At 47.6% G+C, this 22,185-nt stretch overlaps 1 protein-coding gene across 1 annotated transcript; it reads left to right on the top strand.

Annotated features, from left to right (window-relative positions):
• Positions 1-816: 816 nt before the first annotated feature.
• Positions 817-21,952, top strand: METRNL (meteorin like, glial cell differentiation regulator). Its single transcript, XM_031599178.2, has 4 exons — positions 817-1,121; positions 6,367-6,755; positions 20,248-20,307; positions 21,007-21,952. Exons 1-4 carry the CDS (start codon positions 1,009-1,011, stop codon positions 21,321-21,323), a joined length of 879 nt encoding a protein of 292 aa, XP_031455038.2. The 5' UTR covers positions 817-1,008; the 3' UTR covers positions 21,324-21,952.
• The last annotated feature ends 233 nt before the right edge of the window (positions 21,953-22,185 follow it).

Here is a 22,185-nt window from a genome sequence, read left to right as displayed (position 1 = left end):
ATGTGTTTAATGCTCATCCGTGAACTCTCACCCAGAAAAAGCCCCGCAGTGCCCTGCCCTGAGCAGTGACAGACACTTGAAAGAACAACGGGACACTGAGAAACGCAGTGATCTGAAAGTGCGTTAACCCCTCTTCTGTCTGTGGGTGTGGAATTGTATAATATCAACCTCACTCCCCTTGAAAAGAACACTCAGGGCCTGAGTGCTGTTTGTGTGCTGGGGGATCTCCCCCACACTTCCCCGCATTCAGTTTCCCCCCCAGTTTTGTGGTTTTGGGGCTCTCCCACCCTGGAAAGCATTTCTATGCTACTGGTGTCCCGCAGGAGGGGATTTAAGCATCCCAAGTCAACTGTGGATTAAACATGGACATTAAACAAGACACGGTGGTATCCAGATCCAAATAAGATCGACTCCTAAGTGCTTCCTGTTAAGTGGCAACACAAGAAGGTTCCAGCAAAGCGATCAGCTCACATCCTCGAGGAAAGCTGGAGAGCTGCTGGGGGGGCTGAGGTGCGGGATGCACTCCTGGCACCCGGGGAACGTCACGGGGGGAGCGAAGCCCCTCTGCCAGCGGGTCCTGCGGGGTCAGCCGAGGCCGGAGCTCACGAGGAGGGGCGGGCCGGGCACGGAGCAGCGCCGTGCACCTGTGCTGCGCCGTAACGTGCCCGAGGCGCAGCGGCAGCTCCCGATCCGGCGCCGCGTTTTGCTCGAGCAGCAAGTGCCGGCCCCGCCGAAGAAGGAGGGAGGGAGGCAGCGGGGGAAGGAGGAGCTCAACCTCCTCGGGGAGGCCGGCCCGCTCCCGCCCCTCAGCTGGGAGCCCGCAGCCGAGCCGCTGCAAACTTCAGAGCCGAGCCGAAGCGGCGCAGCGCGGAGTCGGGCATGGGGTAACCGCTCCGCTCCGCCCTGCGCTGCCCGCCATGTAGGCGAGCCCACGGGGGCTGCGCGCATCGCTCCGCACCGCTCCCGCGCAGCGTTCGGCCCTGGGCCGGGGGTCGCGGCGGGGGGACCATGCGGAGCGCCCCGGCCGCCGGGCTCCTGCCGCTGCTCCTGGGGCTGCGGCTGCTGCTGGGCGGCGGCGCCGAGGCGCAGTACTCCAGCGACCTGTGCAACTGGAAGGGGAGGTGAGGCCAGGGGGAGAAAGCGGGGGCTGCCCCGCGTCCCCTCACCTCGGGGAGAAACCGGGGGCGATAACAAAAGGGCGAAAGCGGGATGCCCGGCCGGGTGCGGGGACGGGGCGACACGAGGTGGGAGCGGGGCGTCTCTGCTCTGCTCCGCTCTCCTGTCCCTGCGGGGCAGCGCTGGAACGGCCGGGACAGAGCAGGGCTGGAGCGGCCGGGGCAGGCTCCCTTCTACCCAGCGGCGCCGCGGGCTGAGGACGATGATGATGAGGAGGAGGGCGGTGCCGCGTTCCCGAGGAGAGATTTGTCCCCGCGACCGTCTTCCCGGGGCTGTCCCGCTTTCCCCAGGGATGCGATCGGCGCTGAGATGCGCGGTTCCCCGGGATGCGCTGCACCTGCGGGCCGCTCCGCCGCTCAGCGCGCTGCTCACCGCCCCGCACCGCCGCCGCTCCCGGCCCCGCAGCAGCGCCGTCCCGGCGGGTCCTGGAAGCTGCCCGCTCCGTCCCGAGAGCGCTGGGCTGCCGCAGCCCGCTCCGATCTGTTCTAATTGCCCTGAATAAGGAACGACGCCTGTTCTCAAACGTTTATCTCCCGAATTATCTCTCCTTTAATTGCTCGTAATAAGTTCAGCGTGTGCGGTTGGGTCTGTTCATGGTTTTAAAAAGCTTCTCTGCGAACAGGCGAGCGCTGCTGGATTTGGCTTTCTGTCGGCTTGAAGAGAATTGCTTGGGGAGTCAGAAATGTTGGCTCGCTGCTCTGCTGAGATCTGAATTTCTGTAAAATAAAAGTTGGGCCAGCTCGTGTCAGGAAGGTATTTTGGAGTAGGGAGAATTCAAAGTGGGGAAACAGCTGGGCTGACTTGCAGCATAACAACTTCCTATCTGTGGCTGTCTGAAGGCTGGTGCCGCTATTTACTTCTTTTCTAAACTTTTCTGGACTTCTGACAACTGATGTGTCGTTAATCCCTGTGAATCCACTTGAAGGCGAGTCCGTTCGATATGGGCCAAACCTATTAGTCCTCTGGCAAACTCCTAATTGTATTATTTTCCTTTTCCGGCCTCCCTGCCCTGAAAACTGTACCTGTTTTCATCCCTAAGCATTCCAGCTGTGTGCATCTTTTGGGTGGGCAGCTGTCCCCATAGAGCCCCTGGGGAGGGGATGGAGCATGCCTGGCTGTCTCTGGTCTCACTGGTCGCATGCAGGTGTCACCAGAAATGCTGCTGCTCCTAAGGTGTTAACTGGCACCTGATTTGTCCTAAAGGACTAGCAGTTAGGAAGGATGAAGGTACTCTGATGTCCCAATAAGTACCCTCTAATTAAGTATTTCAGTGTGGATACTTAATAGCTACATAGGTCAGAAAGGATTTTCTATTGTGGAATGTAATGTTTTGAAGTCATTGGGTGGTTTGTGTTATATTTTGGCCATAACTTTGAAAAGCCTATGAAATTGGATACTAAAATTGAGTCTTTCTTCTTGCTGAGAAGTTCTAAGTTGGCTTATGTGGGCAGACTGAGGGCCTAGTGATCATCTACAGTAAACCTGAAGGCTTTTTCTCACCTTTATATACGTCTATATTAAAAATGATGAAAATAGAATCTATTGGATATGATTTTTTTTCCCCACCAGTTTGTGAAGCGACCAACCCATATCCCTGAGTACTGTGAGGTGTGCTGGGATTCCTATCCATATCCCTCATGCTTCCAGGGGAATGTGATGCAGTGCACAATGTGACACCTGCAATTTAAGTACACTCAGTAGGCCACAGCAGCATCCTAATAAATAGCTTAGTACAGAGCTTCCAGGAGAGCACTGTCCAGAAAGCAAGCAGAAACTTTGCTGTGGTGTGTGCCTGGTTATTACTCTTGCTGTAGCTTCAGGTTTTCTTGCTGCAGTGACTTCACAATATTTTGGGCAAAACCACCCCACTGACATGCTGGGAATTTGCTGCTCTGACCTTATTGTTACAGTCTGGAAGAGTGAGAATTCAGCTGTGAGGTGGCAGTTTACACCCACTGGTCTTGCTCTCTGCATCAGGGAAGTCTTGATGTTGTCATCCTTAATTATCTAATTATCCCCTAAATTAGGATCTGAAGTTCTCTGCGTTCACTGAAGGGTGCTGAGAGGATGTTGGTGCTTTGAGTAACTCTTCAGAGCATCTGAAATAGAAGTAGATACTGCCAGTCCTGTCGTCCTTTTTTTCTTCTGAATAGCACCTGTTGCATAGTGCAGCATAATTGCTTACTGCACCAACACAGCCATAGATCTTTCAAGGCAGACACGGGGCAGGGCTGAAACCAGAAAGGGAATGAGGAGACCAGTGCAGTGATTCAGGATGTTCTCATGGATTGGTATGAGGAAGCAGTGCTTGCTGTAGATTGAAGTCCCAATAAACTGCAGAGATCTGAAGGAGATGATGGATGGCTCATCACTGTAAACGTGAGGCTGCTGCCATATCTGCCTGCTGTGAATTTAAAAGCAACAAAAACATGATGAACTTGGGGGAAAAAAAATAGAAAAAATAGACCTCCTTTATTTTATGGTATGGACTTTTATTTCATGGTATAACTGGCTAGCAAGAGCTAAGCATGGCATTAAACAAGCTTGATGTGGTGACATGTCATTTTGACTGCAAGCAAAGTGACAGGTCTGACGGGATGATGGTGGTTGCTGTTAAGTAACACTGGCGTGTATTTTGAAATCTGCTTAACTTTTGAGTCACCCTTTATTATAGGGCTTAATGTGTACAGGTACTTGTGCTTGATGTGTCTGTCTAATGGCATCACTCTTGCCTGTGGGATATAATTGGCTTTCAGAAGATAATTTCAGAGTCCGCCCTGTTTTGTTTTATTTTGTTTGAGCAGCATGATTGTTTGAACAAAATGAATGTAGAGGCTTTTTTTTTTTCCTCTGGCAGAAATTCAGTGCCTCAGTGCTGGTAGGATCACTTGCAACAGCAGTTTCAGTGCATGAGTTCAGAGTTTTGCCCCATGCACCTTCCCTCTGTTTAAACACTGAGGTTTAGGAGTGGAAGTTGCCAGTAGAAGGCCTACAGATCCTACGTAGCTTGTTTTGATGTCCCAAGAAGGAACAAGTGATGCATGAGGGCTGTTCTGTTGCTTTGTTTCTTTTGTCTCTGTGCAGTGGAATAAACTTCACACTATTTAGTTTTACTTATTCACTGCTTGCAAGAGAACAGACTTCTGTGTTTTCTGTTGAGCGGCATCACACTCGTGCTGTGGTGAAAGCTGATTTTGTGGACCAGATGTGGATTTACAGTCAACTTGAAATGTCCCACTGAAAGTTAAGTTTCCTGAACGCGTCAAGCACTACTGAATTGGAGGGCAAGAGACCAGAGGTCAAAAACTTGTCCCTTGATTCTCCTCATCTGTGTTCTTGATGTGGCTTTCAAGATCATTCAGAAGCACAAGTTTGCAGGCATATTATTATTAAATATGACTTTTTGTCCTGAGCTTCCTCGTGTAACCTCTATCAAGTGGGTCACACTGACACTCACAATAATGAGTCACATCAACAGTAAATGCAAACCATATGTTGGTTTGTGTGTGTGTTTTTCACCCCCCCCTCCATCCTTCCCCCCCCCATTTTACAAACAGTTTCTTGTTACTTTCTAAATGCTGACTTGAATTTTAACCCCGTTCAGCACGTGAACGTATCTTTGGGGTGAAGAACTGTCGATTTAGAGGTTTCTGTTGAGAAACCAGAGATTGATGTCATTACTTGCACTATTTTAAAACACATTCTGTCTTTGCCACAGATTTCCTGTGTACCCTTAGACAAGTTGTTTCGTCCTTTTTACATATTATCCTTTCTTGGTTAATCTGGTAAATGGGAGTTTCTCCAAAGTGCTGAACAGCAGATCGGGGAGCTGCTTTCAGGGCCTCATTGTGGGTGATGCTCTATGGGCACAGAATAAAAGATCCTTATATTTGGGAGCCGGGTTGGAGTGGACCCTAAGGCCCCCCAGCCCCACCCCTGCCATGGGCTGCCTGTCCCCCAGCTGGGGCTGCCCAGGGCCCATCCACAGCCTGTGGTACCTCCAGGGTTGGGGACCACAGCTCCGTGTGCAGAGCAGTGCCAGGGCCTCACCACCCTCTGAGTGAAGAATATCTTCTCAATATCTAATCTAAATTCACCCTCTCTTTGTTGAAAGCTGTTCCTCTTCTCCTATCAGCACACTCCCTGATACAGAGCCCTCGCCAGCTTTCCTTTAGGCTTTCAAGTACCAGAGTCCCTCTTTAAGTACTGGTAAATATTTGTGCTTGAAGTCTGGGTAAAGAACCTGTGCAGGGTTGGCCCAGTAGCAGCGACATGCAGCAGGAGCTGTCAGAGCCATTCCTGGACAAGCAGGCTGTAGGATTTACCATGAGTTTCCCATCAATCTGGGCATCCCACAGGCCTGGGATCCCTGTGTTGCTCTGGTCCCATCTCTGTGATTACTGCCCTCAAAATGGCTGCTGAGGTGTTTGTTTTCTTGCACCAGTGCTGGGCAAGGACACAGAAGTGGTGATGTCCCATTGTCCCAGTACCAACTGACCCCTTTGAGCACCCATAGCTCAGAGCTTTTTGAAGTTAAACAGTGAAAGGTTTAAACCTCATATTGAGGAAAGTAGGGGAGCATACTCCTGTGCTTCCTAGCTATGAATGAGGAGTGGGGGGAGGTCTTTTTTCCCCACCTCCTATTTTGGAGACTGGGGTGGGAGTATCAGCAGCACCAGAGCATCCCTTTGCTCCAGCTTGTGGGGCAAGCTTGGCTTCCCTCCCAGTTTCAGGTCCATTGGGAACATAGACTTGGAAGAGGAACAAAGTACTCATAGAAAGGTGGGGTCAGGTCTGTGAGGCTGGAGACCGTGCTGGTGTGAGCCACCGAGAAGGGAGCTGCAGTGTACGTGTTTCACTGGTACGCGCCCAGTCATTTGCCACAGCTCAGCTGATGGGCAGTAATCAAGGCTGTAGTAATTTAGCTGCGTTTGATCATGTGCTTATGTCCTACTTAATGTTGAAGTCAATTATTAGTGGTTTGACGTTTTCTTTTGGAAGACGATTTAAAAATTGTCCTTTAATATTAAGATGAATGCTTCTGGCAGCTGCCGAGCTGGCTGGGCTAACACTCAGCCCTACAGTAGATTTCCTGCGCTTGTTGATGTGGCTCTTTGAAGGTTTGAGGTTATGACATTTGCTTTACTAACTCTGTCATTTGTCTAACTTTCTCTTTCTCTCTTCCCTCAGCGGCTTAACTCACGAGTCTCACAAGAAGGATGTTGAACAGGTCTACCTCCGCTGTTCCGAAGGCTCCATAGAGTGGATGTATCCCACGGGAGCACTCATAGTCAACCTGCGACCCAACACTTCACCCACCTCCTACAAACATTTGACTGTTTGCATAAAGCCCTTCAAGGACTCTGCAGGAGCAAATATTTATTTGGAAAAAACTGGAGAATTGAAACTCTTGGTCCGAGATGGAGAGCGCAGCCCCAGCAAGGTGTACTGCTTTGGCTATGACCAGGGGGGGCTGTTTGTCGAGGCCACCCCCCAGCAGGACATTAGCAGGAAGATTACAGGCTTCCAGTACGAATTGATGAGCAGGGGGATTGCATCTGATTTGCACACAGTTTCTGGTGAGTTCTGGGATATCGATTGCGTTTTCACGTATTGTATTGGATGCAGAACAGATGGCAGAGCGAGTGAGTGGGAAAGTGGTTGGGTCTGAATTTCATGTGCTTTTAAGGGCATGTTTTATAAACAAGCTATTGCGGAAGAATAGATATCTATTTTTTAATTCCTTGTTGTGTTTTGGAAGCTGGTAGCACAGGCTGAACTCCAAACGATTTGTTAAGGGCTACATTGTGAACAGTTCTCCCCTTACAGGCCTGGGGTGAATCACAGGAACTGGCTTTACCCTGCAGTGAACTCCAGTGTGAACTGGGCTTCCGAGCCTTGCTGCAGCAGTTGGCTAACCGCTTTTTTTAATCAGTTTTTAAAACCCCACTGCATGTTTTGAATAACAAACAAGGAGGAACTCCTTTTCTGTCTTTTTTTTTTTTTTTCTTCTACAACTGCTGCTACTTGCTGACCCAATTATTTTTTTCCTCTCTGGTGTTCTCCTTCCTCAGCTCTTCCTAGTTCACTCTCTGGAGCATTGCTGTGCAGTGGCACAGCCTCCAGCAGGCTGATGCTGCACGGTGCCAGCGGTGTCTTCTCTCTCACCCACTCTGCAAATCAGGTTCTGCAGGGAGGAGTTTTATACCAACAAAAGTTTGTAGGAAGGGGGAATTTACAAGCCTTAAAAGTCTGATAGCCCAGAGACATTCAAGGCCAGGTTGGATGGATCTGGTGGTTGGTAACCAGCCCATAGCAGGGGGTTGGACCTGGATGTCCTCTCCAGCCTGAGCCATTCTGTGATTCCACTTGAGAACTAAAGCTGTAGGTGTAGCATACTTGTGCTAATCAAGGCAGTTTGAGAAGAAGAATAACTAGCATTGGTGGAGGATGACTGGGAAGGGTCGACCTTTTCAGATAGGTGGTGTCTGATTCTCCTCCATGCAAAATCACCTCTAGGTTTTATCCCTGATTCCTGGAAGGGGAGAAGCCCAGTGCAACCTGAGCAGCAGCAGATGGAGGACAGTGTGTCCCAAAAGTCAGCCCAAGGAGCAGAGCGTGGGCTGCTGAGGGTGGGCAGCACGATACCTTGTGCTGTGGCTGAGATGCCACGTGATTCACAGCAGTGTGGTTGATGAGGCTGCTGCTGTATTTCCAGGCTGTGTGTCTCCCATCCTGTTCTGGGTAGATGACTGAAGAGCTTGAGTCCCATTCTCTTCCACAACAGGACCCTGGATTAATACATTCATGCATTCTTGTTGCTCTGCTGCCATGCAGATGTTGGCTGCTCAGATCTTTTCCACAGATCTTGTTTCGACCCTGAAAACAGTTCCTAACAGCCAGACAGCAGTGGGCTGAGGGCTAATGCAGTAACCCTGATAACTGACAGATGGCGTGTTTGCCATGAAAACAAAAAAATGCAAATATTCACATATTTAAGTTGCTTTCTTTGCTCCTGCTCTGCGTGCAACTTGCAGGGCAGTACTGAGGGCTGTGCGTTTCAAGCAGAATTCACCACTTCTGCTCACTGTACAAGAGCTGCAAAGAGCTCTGGCACCAACTGCAGAGCTGCTTTCCCTGTAAGATCATTTCTTCAAAGATGAATATGCTGTGCAGAATGCTAGCTATGTAGTAAAATTCCATCGCAGAAGACATTAAAGACATTGTTTGATCAGTTATTTGGAGAATGTTCCCAGAGTCAGTGCTCCTTTCTTTGTGAGGACGCAGATGCAGGCAGGCCAGCAAGAAGCAAGTCACACTTTACCAAGAAAAGTCAAGATACGTGGTTTTTTTTCCCAAAGAAAAGTTGAAATTGTTTTTGCATATGCATAAAAATAGCCCAAGAGAAAGAGTGCCCATCCCCTCTGTTTTCAATTTGCACGTGGATATGGTTTCTTCTGAGCTTTGCTACAGTCGAGCGTGCTCACCATCTCAGTACAAACCACGCTGCTCTCACAATTCAGTGCTCTGCACTCCACGTAAAATCTTGGGTATTTTCTTCAGAGGCTTTCAGCAGTCAGACTGAGGGCTGAATCTGACTTCAGCCTTCCTCTCTGATAGGCACATTAAACCACTTTTTCTAGGACTGCTGTGTTTTCAGCTCTGACAGACGCTGGTTGACTCTCAGTGCTGTTATAAAACAATGCAGGAGGCTTATCTGCTTCACACTCCGTGTCTTGTTTGGACAGAAGAAGTGTTTTAATAGTTCATCAGCAGAGCCTTCAAGGCAAACAAGGGATCTCTATTGTATTGTAAATGATTTCTTCTGCCTTTTTTTGGATTCTGATGCTAGGGAGGGGTGATGGGGGGTGAGAACACGATGGAAATGCCATACATGACTCTTTCCACTACTCAGTCAGATGAGCACTTTTATTCTCCTATAAATATCTATATGTCTGGGGAAACTGCCAAATAGCTTGCGAGGCTTCTATGGAGCAATGCATTCGGGACCCCTTGCAGCCTGTGGACCTTCTTTCTTCTGTAGCTGCTTCTGCTTTTAGTGCGAAAACCCCAAATAAATGCTCTTTGCTGATCAGTCTGCTGCAGTCAGCGGTGGTCTCTTCGTGGTTGGGTGCCTGAAGCTTCAGCTTTGGTCATAAAAGACCCAGGTGTGGGGCTTGGTGATCCAGCCCTTTCCTTGTGCAATAGCTATTCCAGCAATCGCTCACAATTTCTCTCGACTTTCCCTCAACGGTGTGTTTGTTTCCTGGTGATAATTATTGTACTCTGCCCTTGAGTTTACTCTCTCTTCCTAACTTGGCATCCCAGCTCTGATTAAAGAGTGTAAGTCATCTGTTTAATACTTTAATGACCCGTTGTGTCCTCAGAGTCCTGACATTGCAGGGCGCATCAACAAATCAGCAATGCTTGGCAGGGTGCCTGTGGTTTAATTAGAAAACCTCAAGTTTTATTAGTTTGCAGCCATTCTTTCCCACTTAATCAGAGCCTTGCAAATAATTCAGCAGAAAACACACACAGGTTCTGAATAAGCCTTTCCCTTTTCTGGGGAAGGTTGAAAGACACGGCGAGTCGTTACGATTTTCCAAATTTGGGGAGTTTGGCTCTGAGTTTGCCTTACCACATTCTCTAAAGGTTTCCCTAATTGGAGGAAATACGTATTGTACACTGATATGCTTTAATGCAGGTTTCTGAAATCTGGCACAGGATGGTTTTTAGTCTGATGGTGACCAGCAAAAAAATGCATTTCACGTCACTGGGAATTCGCAGTCCCATGGAAGGGTCAGCTTCACCATTCAGGCATCCTGACGGCTGTGTTCTCCCTGATACCCAAGGCAACCATGTGGTTGAAAATGGTTTCATTTTCAGATTAGGTTTTGGGTTGGACCCCCATGTAATTCCCATCCATGCAGGTGGGCCATTGACTTCGGCGAGTGCTTTCAGTGGCTCTGAAGCCCAACGGAGGAGCTGAGGCAGTGTGACATTTTGGCCCAAGGCCATCGAGAAGCTGCAGAACTCGTTTAGGTTGTTGAGTTCTGTTGATTCTAATCTCTTCTGCTGGGTTAAAATACTCCGGGGCTGCTATACTGGCAGGTAGATGGAGTTTTTGCCAGGAGTTTCTCCAGCCATACAGCTCCCAGCGGTGTTCGGAGAGCCATGATCCACCCAAACTGCCTGGTCTGGGTCTGCTGGGATCAAATTCTTGTGGAAAGGGCGAAGGTCCCTTGAGAGTCATTTGCTTTTCCTGTTCTTCAGCTGCTCCTCCACCACCCTGAAACAGGGCTCTGTACGTTTGACCAAGCGCTGGAGGACCAAAGGACCTTTATTTGCTCCCTGAGTTCTGTATTTCAGGAATATGGCATCCAAGCTCTGGATCCATCTTTACACGAGCATAATTTGCCTTTCCCATTCTGCGCTCGTGGGGTTATCTATAATTTGATTGCTAGGGCTCAGGAGGTAAATTGAAAGCACTTTCATTACCCACCCACTTTTGTGTAGTAAAGAAGTCAAACTTTAACAAAAATGGCCCTTTATCTTGATGGCATCTCCCCACTTAGTGCAGGTTCTAGTAACTGTTTGATATGTTTTCTTTATTAATGCTGCTTACCTGGCTGAGAATATTAATAGATAGGAGGTACTGTGCTCAAATGGGTATCTGAAAAACAAAGCAGAACTGGATAAATCCAGTTAACTAATGAAGGACAGTATTCAGCTATTTCCTGTAAGCTATTAATTCACTGGTCTGAGAAAACAGACTGGAAATTAACAACGCTTATTGGTATCTGGGCTATGATTAAGAGCTTAAGAGCAAAGCTTTTTGGGTTTCTTCCTGTGTGAAGTGATTTTGAAGGGCAGTTCTGATGCACGGGCAGCACACATGCTCCACTTACACCCTCTTACACTGAGCAGGGCTGATGCTTTCAGGAATCAGTGAGCCTCAATAAGGCGAAACTGTTGAACTGAGAAGTATTCAACCACGAATAAAATAAAACGGAGGGATGCCCTAATTTAAGCTCTCCTTCCCCCAAGCAAATGGGTTGGACAGCAGTCTCCTGTGGCCCCGCTTGCCCTTTGATGTTGCCAGGGCAGGAGCTGGTTCTGCAGCGGGCAGACGAGGTGACAATGGAGCAGCAATGATAAATACACAGCTGCAGGGGACAGGCTGTAAGAAAATAGCTTATTTTTGCTAGACTGGCCACGAATGCCGGTAGCTTATTTCCCAACTCAGTGGGCAGTCAAAACCAATAAGCAGTCAGGTGAATTGTGCGGGCAGCTGGGGCTCTGCTTTGCGCTGACCTTTACGTATTGCAGGAGATGGTCCCCACCACCAGGTCTGCAATCCAGCCGAGTTGCTTGGCAGTCTTTAATAATGCTCTGTGCTCGCTCGGCGAAAGTGTTTAGTTTGCTAATTCCTGAGGCTGTAGTTATAGAGGGGATGGGGGAGCTGCATTCCTCCTCCTGTCCCTCCACCTTCCTGGAGGAATAAGAAACTTACGTCAGAATTTGCCTGCGCTGGGGGCTTGATTTGCAGGGCAGAAAATTTCTTTAGCTGTAATCTGTTGTAGAAGCCAGAAAGCGTTCACTGTAATGTGACGTGGGTACCTGGAAGCTGCCCTGGGCCCAAAGCTGTGACTTGTTAAATATGCATGGGGAGCCTGGCTGGGTTTTCCAGTGCTTTAACCCATCCCCAGGATCGTCTGTGTGTGCAGGATGGAGCTCTGCCCCAGTGGGGCTGTCAGCAGATTTACACCAATGTAGTCAAGGTCTACATGGAAGTGAGAAATGTAAAGCAAAGAAAAAAGGAAAAATTCTATGTAGGATAGGTCTGAGGATGACAAGAAAAGAGGGGGAAAAATATATATATATATATATCTTAAAGCTTTTCCTGTTCAAATATAAAACCTGAAGTAAGTTTCTGTGGGGCTCACAGAGCAGTGGTATCACATCCATCACCTCCCTGCGTGGGGCTGAGCCCCCTATAAGAATGTGCTGACCCAGTAAAGCTGGGTTTAAAACGACACTCACTGTGTTCCTTCAGAGCTCTCCCCTATACCAGAAAGAATCCGCTTTCTAGAAACAGGCAGGAGAAGGGGCTGTGTGGATGTGAATGCAAAAGTGCTATTTTTTTTTTAAAGAATCACTTAATCTTTGATCTGTCATTACCCCGCTCTTGGGATTTAACTTTAACCAGCCACTCGTTACTTAATTCTATCCTGCTCCCCATAGGAGGCATTAATGGCCCGGAGAGGTGGGGATGGGGAGAGGCTGCACAGTGCTGCTGGCACAGCTCAGCCCATGGGTGCTGACTGCGGGGCCCTGGCAGGGACATGAGAGACAACACCATGTAACTTCTCATCTCCTGCCCTTGCACGCTGTCTGAACGGAGTGTTTTGTTAGCTGTCTGTCACAGACCAAACCAAACCAGACATCAGAACTTCCCTTATAACTTTGTTTTCCTCGATCTGGTGAGCGCGTGCTTTTACAAGGCCCTGAAATGGCATTTTCTTTAGAAGAAAAAAATATTTTCACAGTGAATTTCAAGAGGGGATGATGAGCCAAGCCATAAATCTTTGTTGTTTTTCAGTCAGAAGAAATATTTGCTCTGTCTTGTGCTGCTGGGGGGTGCCGGGGCTGCGTGGAGGTGCAGTGCTGCAGCTGTGGGGCAGGAGCAGAACTCGGACCCCAGGTCCTGCAGCCCTCAGGGGATCTCTGACCCCCAACATCTCAGCCCCATCCTTGTGCCTGCCCAGAGCTTCCCATTCCTGGTCCCTGGTGGGGCAGCAGGGGTTCGAGGAAGGAGAAGGGCATCCTTTCGGGGACAAACAAATTGATTTTATTTTTTAATGGCTTTATGTTGGTGTCTTGTGGGCATACAGCAGAAGTTCCCAGCAGTCACTTGCTGTCTGCTTTTCTATTTAATTGCAGGGAGAGAGAGAGAGAAAGCAAAGAAATGGCAGGTGGTTACTGAGGCTGCTTGCACAGGAGCACGTGAGAGAGTAATTGCTGAGAAGCTTCTTGTTTGCTGGGCTCTATTTGCTGGTGCAATTTGAACAGAGGGAATTAAACTAAAGATTTGGTTTACTCAGTACAGCTATTTGGATGTGATACACTGCAGGCTTGACTGTAACTGAGGGTTTTTATAGGACTGGTGATGCAAGGGGTAAGTGCAGGAGCTCAGCTAGGTGCTGACCCTGCTACTGCTGCACTGCTGCTGTCCCAGTGAGGCTCTGCCATGAGTTTTTCTCCATCAGCACCAAGCCTGGAGCCCAGCTCCACACTGGGAACGAGTGGGGAGAGAGCAGAAAGCAGCAATGGTGGCTGAGCAATGGTTGCATGTGGCAGGAGGGGAAACAGGGAAGGAAGAAGGTGTTGGGGGCACGCAGTTGGCAGCCCAGAGGAGCTGGGACAGCAAGAAGCGTTGTGAAGTCGTGACACTTCTTGGGATTTCTCCCGGGTTGGAGCCACTGGTGCTTGGAGGTAGAGTTTAAGAGTGTCTGGTGATGCTTGAATAAAAACTGCTGTGCAATTTCTTTTGTTTCTTTCCTTTTTCCCCCCCCCCCTTTCAACAAATGGCTGTTTGTGTTTCTAGCTGACCTTTCAGCTCATTTGTCAGAATGGGTGCTGCATCTTGGAATGGCAGAAAGGCATTGACTCTGCAGTGCAACCCCAGAGAACCCTTACGTGCTCCAGAGATGCTGAGCCAAGTTTCATTTTGAAAGCTGTTGCAAATGCAGCTTGCCTTGTACCAAATCTCTCCCTCAAACTGTTTACATAAATAGTCTTCCTTGGTACTTAGGACTTTAATACCTTCTTGGAAGACATTTCTGTGAAAAGATAAATTTCTGGTTTATGGACTCTTGTCTTGACGTTTCTCAGAATGCGAAGGTCATCACATCTCTACTGGTGAGGTTTACAGTGTGCTTTTTTTATTCTGTGCAGGAAGGATGTGGTATTAACTCAATTCTCTTGGCACAGTCCGTGCCACAGCATGTGAAAGTCTGCATTTCATTAAACTTATTTGCAGGTTTAAATAGTTCTTGGCCAGTGGTTTCTGTTTTCCAAGTTACTTCTGGAAACCTGTACATATGTGCACATTGAACCAAATGTTGGAAATGAGTTAAGGCAAGGGGCTGGAGGAGGTGATTTTTTCTGAAGATATAAAGTCACCGAGATCCCTGCTTCAGACACAGAAATTAGAGGTGGATCTTCACTGCAGCATCATTACTGTGGACCGGCTGTTGAATTACCATCTTGTTCTGTACCAAATATTGGCTGAATTGTGGTGATAGAGGGAGGGAGACACTGAGTTTTTTTGCTTAGCACAGAGCTCAGATTAACTTTCCAGCAAATAATGGAGATGATTCTTTCTGCCTTCAGAAAAGCACTGAACTGGTTCTGTACATTATTCATAGCATTAACCTTCTTTTGGTTTAAGGAGCACAATCCTTCCTGACCCCATATGATGGCCATCGAGCCAAGGGGCTGGGATCAGCACAAGCCCAAATGTTGGGTTTGCTCCCCAGCTTGGCATTTTCCTACCGACACGCTAGGAAAAGTGCAGTGCTTGCAGAAAACCATGTAATCCTATCCCATCCGAAGAACAGGAAAGCCTTGTAAAACAAAAGAGTGATGAGAGAGCTCCTCTGTGTGTTGTGACTGGGTGTCTGTGACTTCCAGCCCAGCTGCTCGGTGTCATCCGGCCACGTTTTCCCCTTGTGTGTGGCTGCAGGTATTGTGTTAAGCACAGGTGTGCTGGATGTGGCTCTGCTGGTTTGAGCTCCTGGCTTACATCTCCATTTTATGTTTAAAAAGAGGCACTGACATGCAGATGTGTTGATGTGGCTTGGAGTGGTGTTTCACTGTGGGGGTTGTTTGGAGGATGAAAGTTATTCTGGCTTTCTCTGGAGGAGCTTTCTGAGGGGGTTGGAAAGCTGGAGATACACTTAGAAAGATGATTAGTCAGGGCCGAGTGAACCAGGGGTTGCCAAATTTTGTGACAGGAAAGCAGTCCTTTCAAAAAGGAAGCCTAGGCAAAGTTGAGAAGTAAGAATTAAAAGAATTTATTCAGCTCTTTAATTAGTGGAAGTAGGATCAGGGCAGGATCTTTTTTTTTTTTTTTTGTGCTCATATGATGTTTTGCCCTTAAGCCCTTGTGCCCAGGCTGCATGCACTAGTTGGTTGAGCCATAGTCATTTCTGCTGAGGGCTCAGAAATATGACTGAGAAATGCAGCATCATTGGAGAAACCACATTTCTATTTTTACCATCTGCTCCCGGAAGCCTGCGCTCTGCGTTTCCAGGAAGGACATTCATCCTATGATGCCCTTTCCAGTATGGCTGCAATTACTGAACTGCCAACAAGAGTTTGAAGGGTGTGGGTGGGTACTTTTTGTTCAGCCTGACCCGGTGCTGATGTCAGGCTGGCAGCTTTCATCCTGCAGGCTGAGGTGCCGCAATGCTGGCTGGCTTGGTTTAAAGCAGTCTGGTCTGCAACAAAACCTCCAAACCCCTTTGAATGCCTTCTGCTGAGCCTACCAACAAGAGGAAGGGATGCTTGTTTTAATCAACTGATTCAAATCTAGGGCTAAAAAAGTGCTCCAGCCCTGCTTGGGCCTCCTCAGGAGCTTTTGATACTTGGAATGTCTGATTGCTCTTGAAAGAGTTATTCAGAAATACGAATGCATGTGGGTGATGTACGACACGAGAAATTGAAGTGCTGATGAAGCAGCTGTGTGCCTCCCTCCTCCACACCTCCACCACACCGCACGCGTGTACGAGCTCAATGAAACCAAAGGGTATTCCTCAGCAAGGTGGTTTTCTGCAATTACTTTGCATTCAATATTTTCACTTCTGCTTGAAGGTTGTCTCTCTTCCTGTGTCTGCTGTCAGAGCGATGATGATGTTCAGCAGAGCCTAGATGGAGCTGTGGGGTGGATGGGGGAGGTTGGTGGAGGTGAGGAAATAGAGCTCTGGGATGGAGTGTGAGAACTTGCAGAGAGGTTCATCCATTCTTCTTGATGGCATGTTAAGGAAATGTAGGGCAGACTGAAAACTCCTCTTCCTCACTGGATGGAAGCTGGTTTTGGAGTAAGCTGAGGTTGGTCAGGCCCTTGTGTGGCTGCTGAAACAAACGTTTCAAGGGAAGATCAGACCTATTTGTGTGGTTTCTATGATGTCTGCATCGTGGGTCAGTATGGATGGGTGGTCCTGCAGAGAACTGTTGTCCTAAACAACAATGGCGTCCCTTTGAATAATGGTTATCCTCACCTCCCTCTTTCAAAGGAAAGAAGAGTTCTATGGTGCCCCAAACCAAAAGGGATGTGTGCCCTTGGAGCACACCACCTACCCACAGCCCTTGAAGTGGTGAGGAGACCCAAGCTAAACTGCAGCACTAAAGGTGACCTTAAATCCATCCCCAGGGTGGGAAGAGGCTTCAGCCATCTCAGCTCTTTGGCACTGGCCTCGTTGGGGACCACCTGGAGCTCTAGGCTCTCCTTTGGGCCACGTCTGCCCCGTTCAGAGCGTTTCAGCCTCCCTATGGAGAAGATCAGCAGCGTGTTCAACAAAGCTGTTGGCCAACAAGTGCAGTCTATTGTTAGCATCGCTGCGTCCTCCTCGGTAACATCAGGTTCAGAGGGCAAATCGCTCAAAGCAGCTGGGACATGACTGCTGGCTCGTGAGGAATGATGTAATTACATCTCCCTCTGCGGGGAGGTGAATAGAGAGGCCTTTGGAGGCACCGGGCCGCGGGGTGGAGGGAGAGGGCTGCCTCAGGTTACTTCAGGTCAGGATACTGTCAAAATCCATCAAAGGCATTCCCAGGAGAGTCGGCAGCCGACGTGCACAATGCAGGCTTTATGCCACAAGCAGTGCGGTTGAGTTATAGGCATCTGGGCTTTAGAGGGCTTCAATAAAACGTTGCTTTTCTCTCTTTTTTTTTTTTTTTTTCCTACTTCCCCTGCTGCTGTGTGAATCAAGGCTCTTTGGCTTATTGAGTCTAAAGGAATTAGTGCAGCTGACGTTGGTGTTGTTGCTGCAATTTCGGAGCTCTGCTCTGGGACATGAGAACCTGGGCAGACCTCGAGCTGTCCCCAGGGAGTCGGGCATTGGGCAAACACAGCCTCTTGTTTGGCAACTGGGCCCTTTGCTCAGAAAATGAACATCTTCACCTGCTGTGCATGCGTGAAATGTTGGTTTTCCCTTTTTTTTTTCTTTCTTTTTTTTTTTTCCCCTTCAGTTTTGACACAAGTAAGGGTGCTTCCTCTTTTAGCTTGGAAGTGTACGCGTGGTTCTGACCTACTGATAGAGGAAAACACCTGCTGCCCAATGCAGATTGGTGCTGAAGGGCACCCCAAATAACAAAGCTGTGGCATAAACACGTGGATTCTTTCATGGCTGTAATTCAAAAGAAAGCATAAGCACTGTCTCCTTCTTAAGATTTTATTTATGAGACTGCACAGGAATGAAGCTTTAGTTGTAGCCAGTGCATGTTATTTGCTTTTTAATGGTCCATTTACCTCGGCAATAATCCTTCACAACTCACTTTCCATCTGTGCTTGCATAGCTAGTTTTTGCCACTTGCAGGATGTATTTGATACTCTGTGAATGCAGATGTGGGAGCTGTTCCACAGAGGAGGATTTCTGTTCTTCATCTGTCTGGTATTGCAGCGATGGGTGGTGGTAAATGGTTGTTAAATGAGCTTGCATGCCACCAAACTGCTGTGAGTCAGCATGGATCTGAAGCAGGCTGTAAGTAATGATCTAGTGTGAGCAATACTGAGCACTTTTAATTTCCTTCTGCATTTAAAAAGGATGCAGGATTTTGCCTAGAGTCTGCAATTAAAATGATTTTGTTCCATGTATATGCGTACACTTGCTCATTTGACATATTATAGTGTCAGTCTATTTAAATTGATGGAACCACTTATTTTCTTTTTCATCTTTAATGCAGTTGCTTGTGTTGCACTCATTTAGAGAACAAAAATGGCTTAGTCATTCTGTTTTTTCAATTTTCTGGGTTGGACAAACTACAGAGATGTCTGGTCTAAAGCAAGACTGTTTTCACTCAGAGAAGTCCAGGATGCCTTTTTGTTATGAGATCTTTGCAGAAGAAAATATCTGAAATCTGGCATCAAAAATCCAGCTGTGATTTTTGTGGATGTCCGTCAGTTGTGTTTTTAGAACTTCTGTTCGTGTGAAAATGTTGCAGGATTCCCAGAGCTTTTCAGGTCACATCAGCCAGGACCTGATGTGGGCAGAGGGAGGCTGGGGAATGGGGTGGGGTGGGGTGGGTTTGGTGGGTGCCATGAATGAAATGGTTCCGTTGTGGGATGTGATGTGATTTAGAATTTTCTCTGTCAGATGAAACTTGGATGTTTGGTTTAGCCACTAATCAAAGTCTCTTGAGTCTAAAAATTAACATAGCTGTAGACTGACATTATTGTAGTACTCCACTTGTGTCCAGGCTTTGGCTGGCTTTGTATTTCTCCTGATATTAAACAGTTTCTAAAGTTTTTTGGAAAAGAGATGCAGTGGTATGTGGGAGCGTGAGGGAAAGAAGGCCAGCGAGGGCTGGATTGTTTCTAAAGGGCCCGAAGGCATCCAGGTTCTACTCAGTAGAAATACGCAGATGATCCAGATGCTTTAACAAAACTATTTTGCCTATTCCTGCCTCTCCTTTTAGAGCTTCTTAACCTTTCTGAATAATTCCTTCAAATATCTCCACACAGAAATGTGCGTTTTCCATTCCCTTTAATCCTATTAAACAGCATGTTACGCTGTGTATTAATCATCTGACTAGAGTAAATCTGGTGGATTGGATTCAATAATCCTTCTTTCTGGATCACTGCCTTTCCGGGACCTTGGAAAGAATCAGAGATTTGCCCTGTCTTACGCCAGAGGCTGCCTTGTGCTGGGGAAGGCTGATGGCTGAGTGCTGTTTAGGGGAGTTTCAAGGTGGTACTTTGTGCAATGGATGAACTCCTCCAGAAAGCTGACAGCAGTGAGAGGAAGGGTGTGACAATTCGAGGATCTGGCAGTTAAGTGCTTGCAGATGCTGAGGTTCAAAATCACATTTTTGGGGGAGGTGTGTAGGAGAGGTGAAGCTTTAGCTTCGGGTTTGGTTTGATGTAGTTTTGATGATTTGCCTCTGCAAAGCATGAGCCCTGTTTTCCTGCAGCTTCCCACCTGCGTGGATCAGGGCAGAGCAGCTCAATGGGTGTTCATTTTTCTGGCCGATGTCCTTCAGAACGACTTCGAGTGGGCTCTGATCCCCGAGCCTCCAGTGGAAAGACTTCATTAGCATCCCTAGGCAGGGCAGACCCTGATAGTAAGCAAATTCCTGAACTCAGTGGGGCATTATGGAAACATCTGTACTGCAACTACAGCACCTTCTCCTCAGAAATAGCTGGCTGAGTACAAAGAGGAGCCACATTCTTGCATTGATTAGATTAGTGCAGATATCCAAATGTTTCCAGCAGTACAGGAAATGGTCTTTGTACTGCTTGAGCTCTACCAGATACAGGCTCAAGTTTCCGCTTTGCCTTGACGCCCTCAAACACATGCGCTGGTTTTTCTCTCCCTTCTTTGCCTCCCCCACTCTGTAACCTCCTGGAACTTTGATGTGGTGATAGACTAAATGGCTTGTGAAATAGCCCAACAACACTTGATAGAAATTGTAAGAAAGAAGCTTTGCCATCAGCCTTTAAAAGGCACATGATCTTCAAAGCGCTTTCAAGAGCTTTGAATTCGCAGCAGATCTCTCTGCAAATGCACCCGGTATCAAAACACATTTTGCATAAGAGCAGTGAGTGTGTGGGGTGTTTGCTGGATAATACATCCCAGCAGGCGTGTTAAAGAGATCCATATTCCTACTTAATTACAAAAATCTCTTGGGGGTGGGGTTGGCCTGCATTTCTCTTAGCGTTGTTGATGCCTGTCAGATTTTTGGACCCAAAGATCCCTTGCTCCCCCCAAGCAGATTTTGGTTCATTTAAAACCAGCTATTTATTTCTTATCCTCTGGTCCTGTGCTAACTCTGCCCCTTTCTCTCCAGCTCCATGCCGACCATGCAGTGACACAGAGGTCCTCCTGGCCGTCTGCACTAGTGATTTCGGTGAGTTATTGTTTCCCTCCACCTTTGTTGTCCCTCTTGATTATGGCATCTGTCACCAAACCTCCATAAAAAGTGACAAACACCCACTCATATCTGCCAAACCCCTCTTGTGATAAATGCTGTCCAAAGGGGTGAGGTACACATGAGAATGACCTCAAAATGCTCACCTACTTCCCCAGGGTGGGCAGGGCATGGTGGAAGTAGAAGCTCAAAGACTTTTTGGGTACCTCTACTTGCTGCTCTAAAATGGGCTGCTGACAAAAGACCAAAAGTTTCAATAATTCTCTGCTTCCCTTTTAAAAGAGGAAATCAGTACTAGCTGGTATCAGTACTAGCTGGTATCTGTGATGGCTGCAGAACAGAAAGTACATTGTCAGAGCTCTAAGCATGTAACTTGCTGTTATAAATCTTTGTTGCATTCGATACTGTTTTTCTGATGCAGTTATTTTTGTGCTTGAATTTAATAGGTGGGTGCCTTTCCTGGACAGGTTGCAAACATAACCTGTAACAAACACAAATGTGTGCTGGAGGTTACTAACACAAACTCTATTCTAGAAATAGCAAGGAACCAAACCCAGGGCTGCTATAGTGAGATCACTTCCCTTTGAGCTGCCTGGCTACTGGGGGCTGAGTTTGGACCCCATTATTCCAATTGGGGGTTTGGGGAAACCCTTCCTCACATCCTTTTTGTGTTCCCAGTGATCAGAGGCTCCATTCAAGATGTAACGAACGAGGCAGAAGAGCAAGAATCCGTCATTCACGTCGGCATCAACAAACTGTACAGGCAGAAGAGCAAAGTCTTTCAACTCATGGGGGAGAGTGGGAACTGGCGAGGACAAATAAAGACCCTGCTGGAGTGTGGGGTGAGACCAGGAGATGGAGACTTTCTCTTCACAGGACGCATGCACTTTGGGGAAGCCAGGTTAGGCTGTGCCCCTCGATTTAAAGACTTCCAAAGGATGTACAAAGAAGCAAAAGACAAAGGGCTAAATCCATGTGAAATTGGCCCAGATTGAAACTCCCTGTTTGGCTGAAGGTCGCTTTTAGCTTTGGGCAGGGAATATTTCCTGGCCACGGTGAATACTCTGAACAGTAACTGAGAGCATGGCCAGATCTGGAGTGCAGGCTGAGACCCTGCAGGACACATCTGCAGCCTGCGATGCTGTTAGACTCATGGAAGCAACAGAGGTACGAGCTCAGAAGGCTGCCAAGCAAGCAAGGCTGGATTTTTAACCAATCTTGTCCTTATGAATTAAGTTATTATATTTTTTTAGTGACTTCCGTAGGAAAACAAACCAAGAAAACTTCCATGTCTTAATAAAAACCCAAATGAAAGCCAACATGCCTTTGTATCTTTTTAATACTAATTTTTAAAAATGTCTTAAGCTGATGTAGCATTTGGTATGGTGTATTCTGTATAAATGGCCGAGAATGTGATAGAGCACAGTAAACCATCTTAACGTGGATGCTTTGTAAAAAGCTTGGTGTACAATTCAAAGTTGTTTCTTATGACAGAAATTTATGGAGCCAAACTCGTGTGTGTGTTCTTTTTTTATTTGAAAGAATGTACGATCGCCGCCTGCAATTTTTCGGCCAGGCTGGCAAATTCTTTCCATTCCAGAGAAATAAAGGTCCCTGGATTTGACACGTGCTGTTTAAAATCTTTATTTTTCCTTCTCCGTAAAGCTGATCTCGGCGACTCCAGATGTGCTCGTAGATCAGTTTCTGGGCTGCTCACTTATTTTGTGGCTTCTCTAAGCAGAAGCAGAGTTCCTGTGAGGCATCGGGAACCGCAGTGTTTTTCAAAGGGGAAGCAGGAGCTATTTTTGGAGAATTTTAGACACGTGGCCAGGCAGGACTCTTAAGGCTCTCTGATGC

This window comes from Phasianus colchicus, chromosome 20 (assembly GCF_987193195.1).
Source record: "Phasianus colchicus chromosome 20, bPhaCol1.hap1.1, whole genome shotgun sequence".
In the NCBI taxonomy this organism is placed as follows: Eukaryota; Metazoa; Chordata; class Aves; order Galliformes; family Phasianidae; genus Phasianus; species Phasianus colchicus.
The sequence above is the reverse complement of the archived record's forward strand: the minus strand, read 5'-3'. Positions and strand labels throughout refer to the sequence as shown.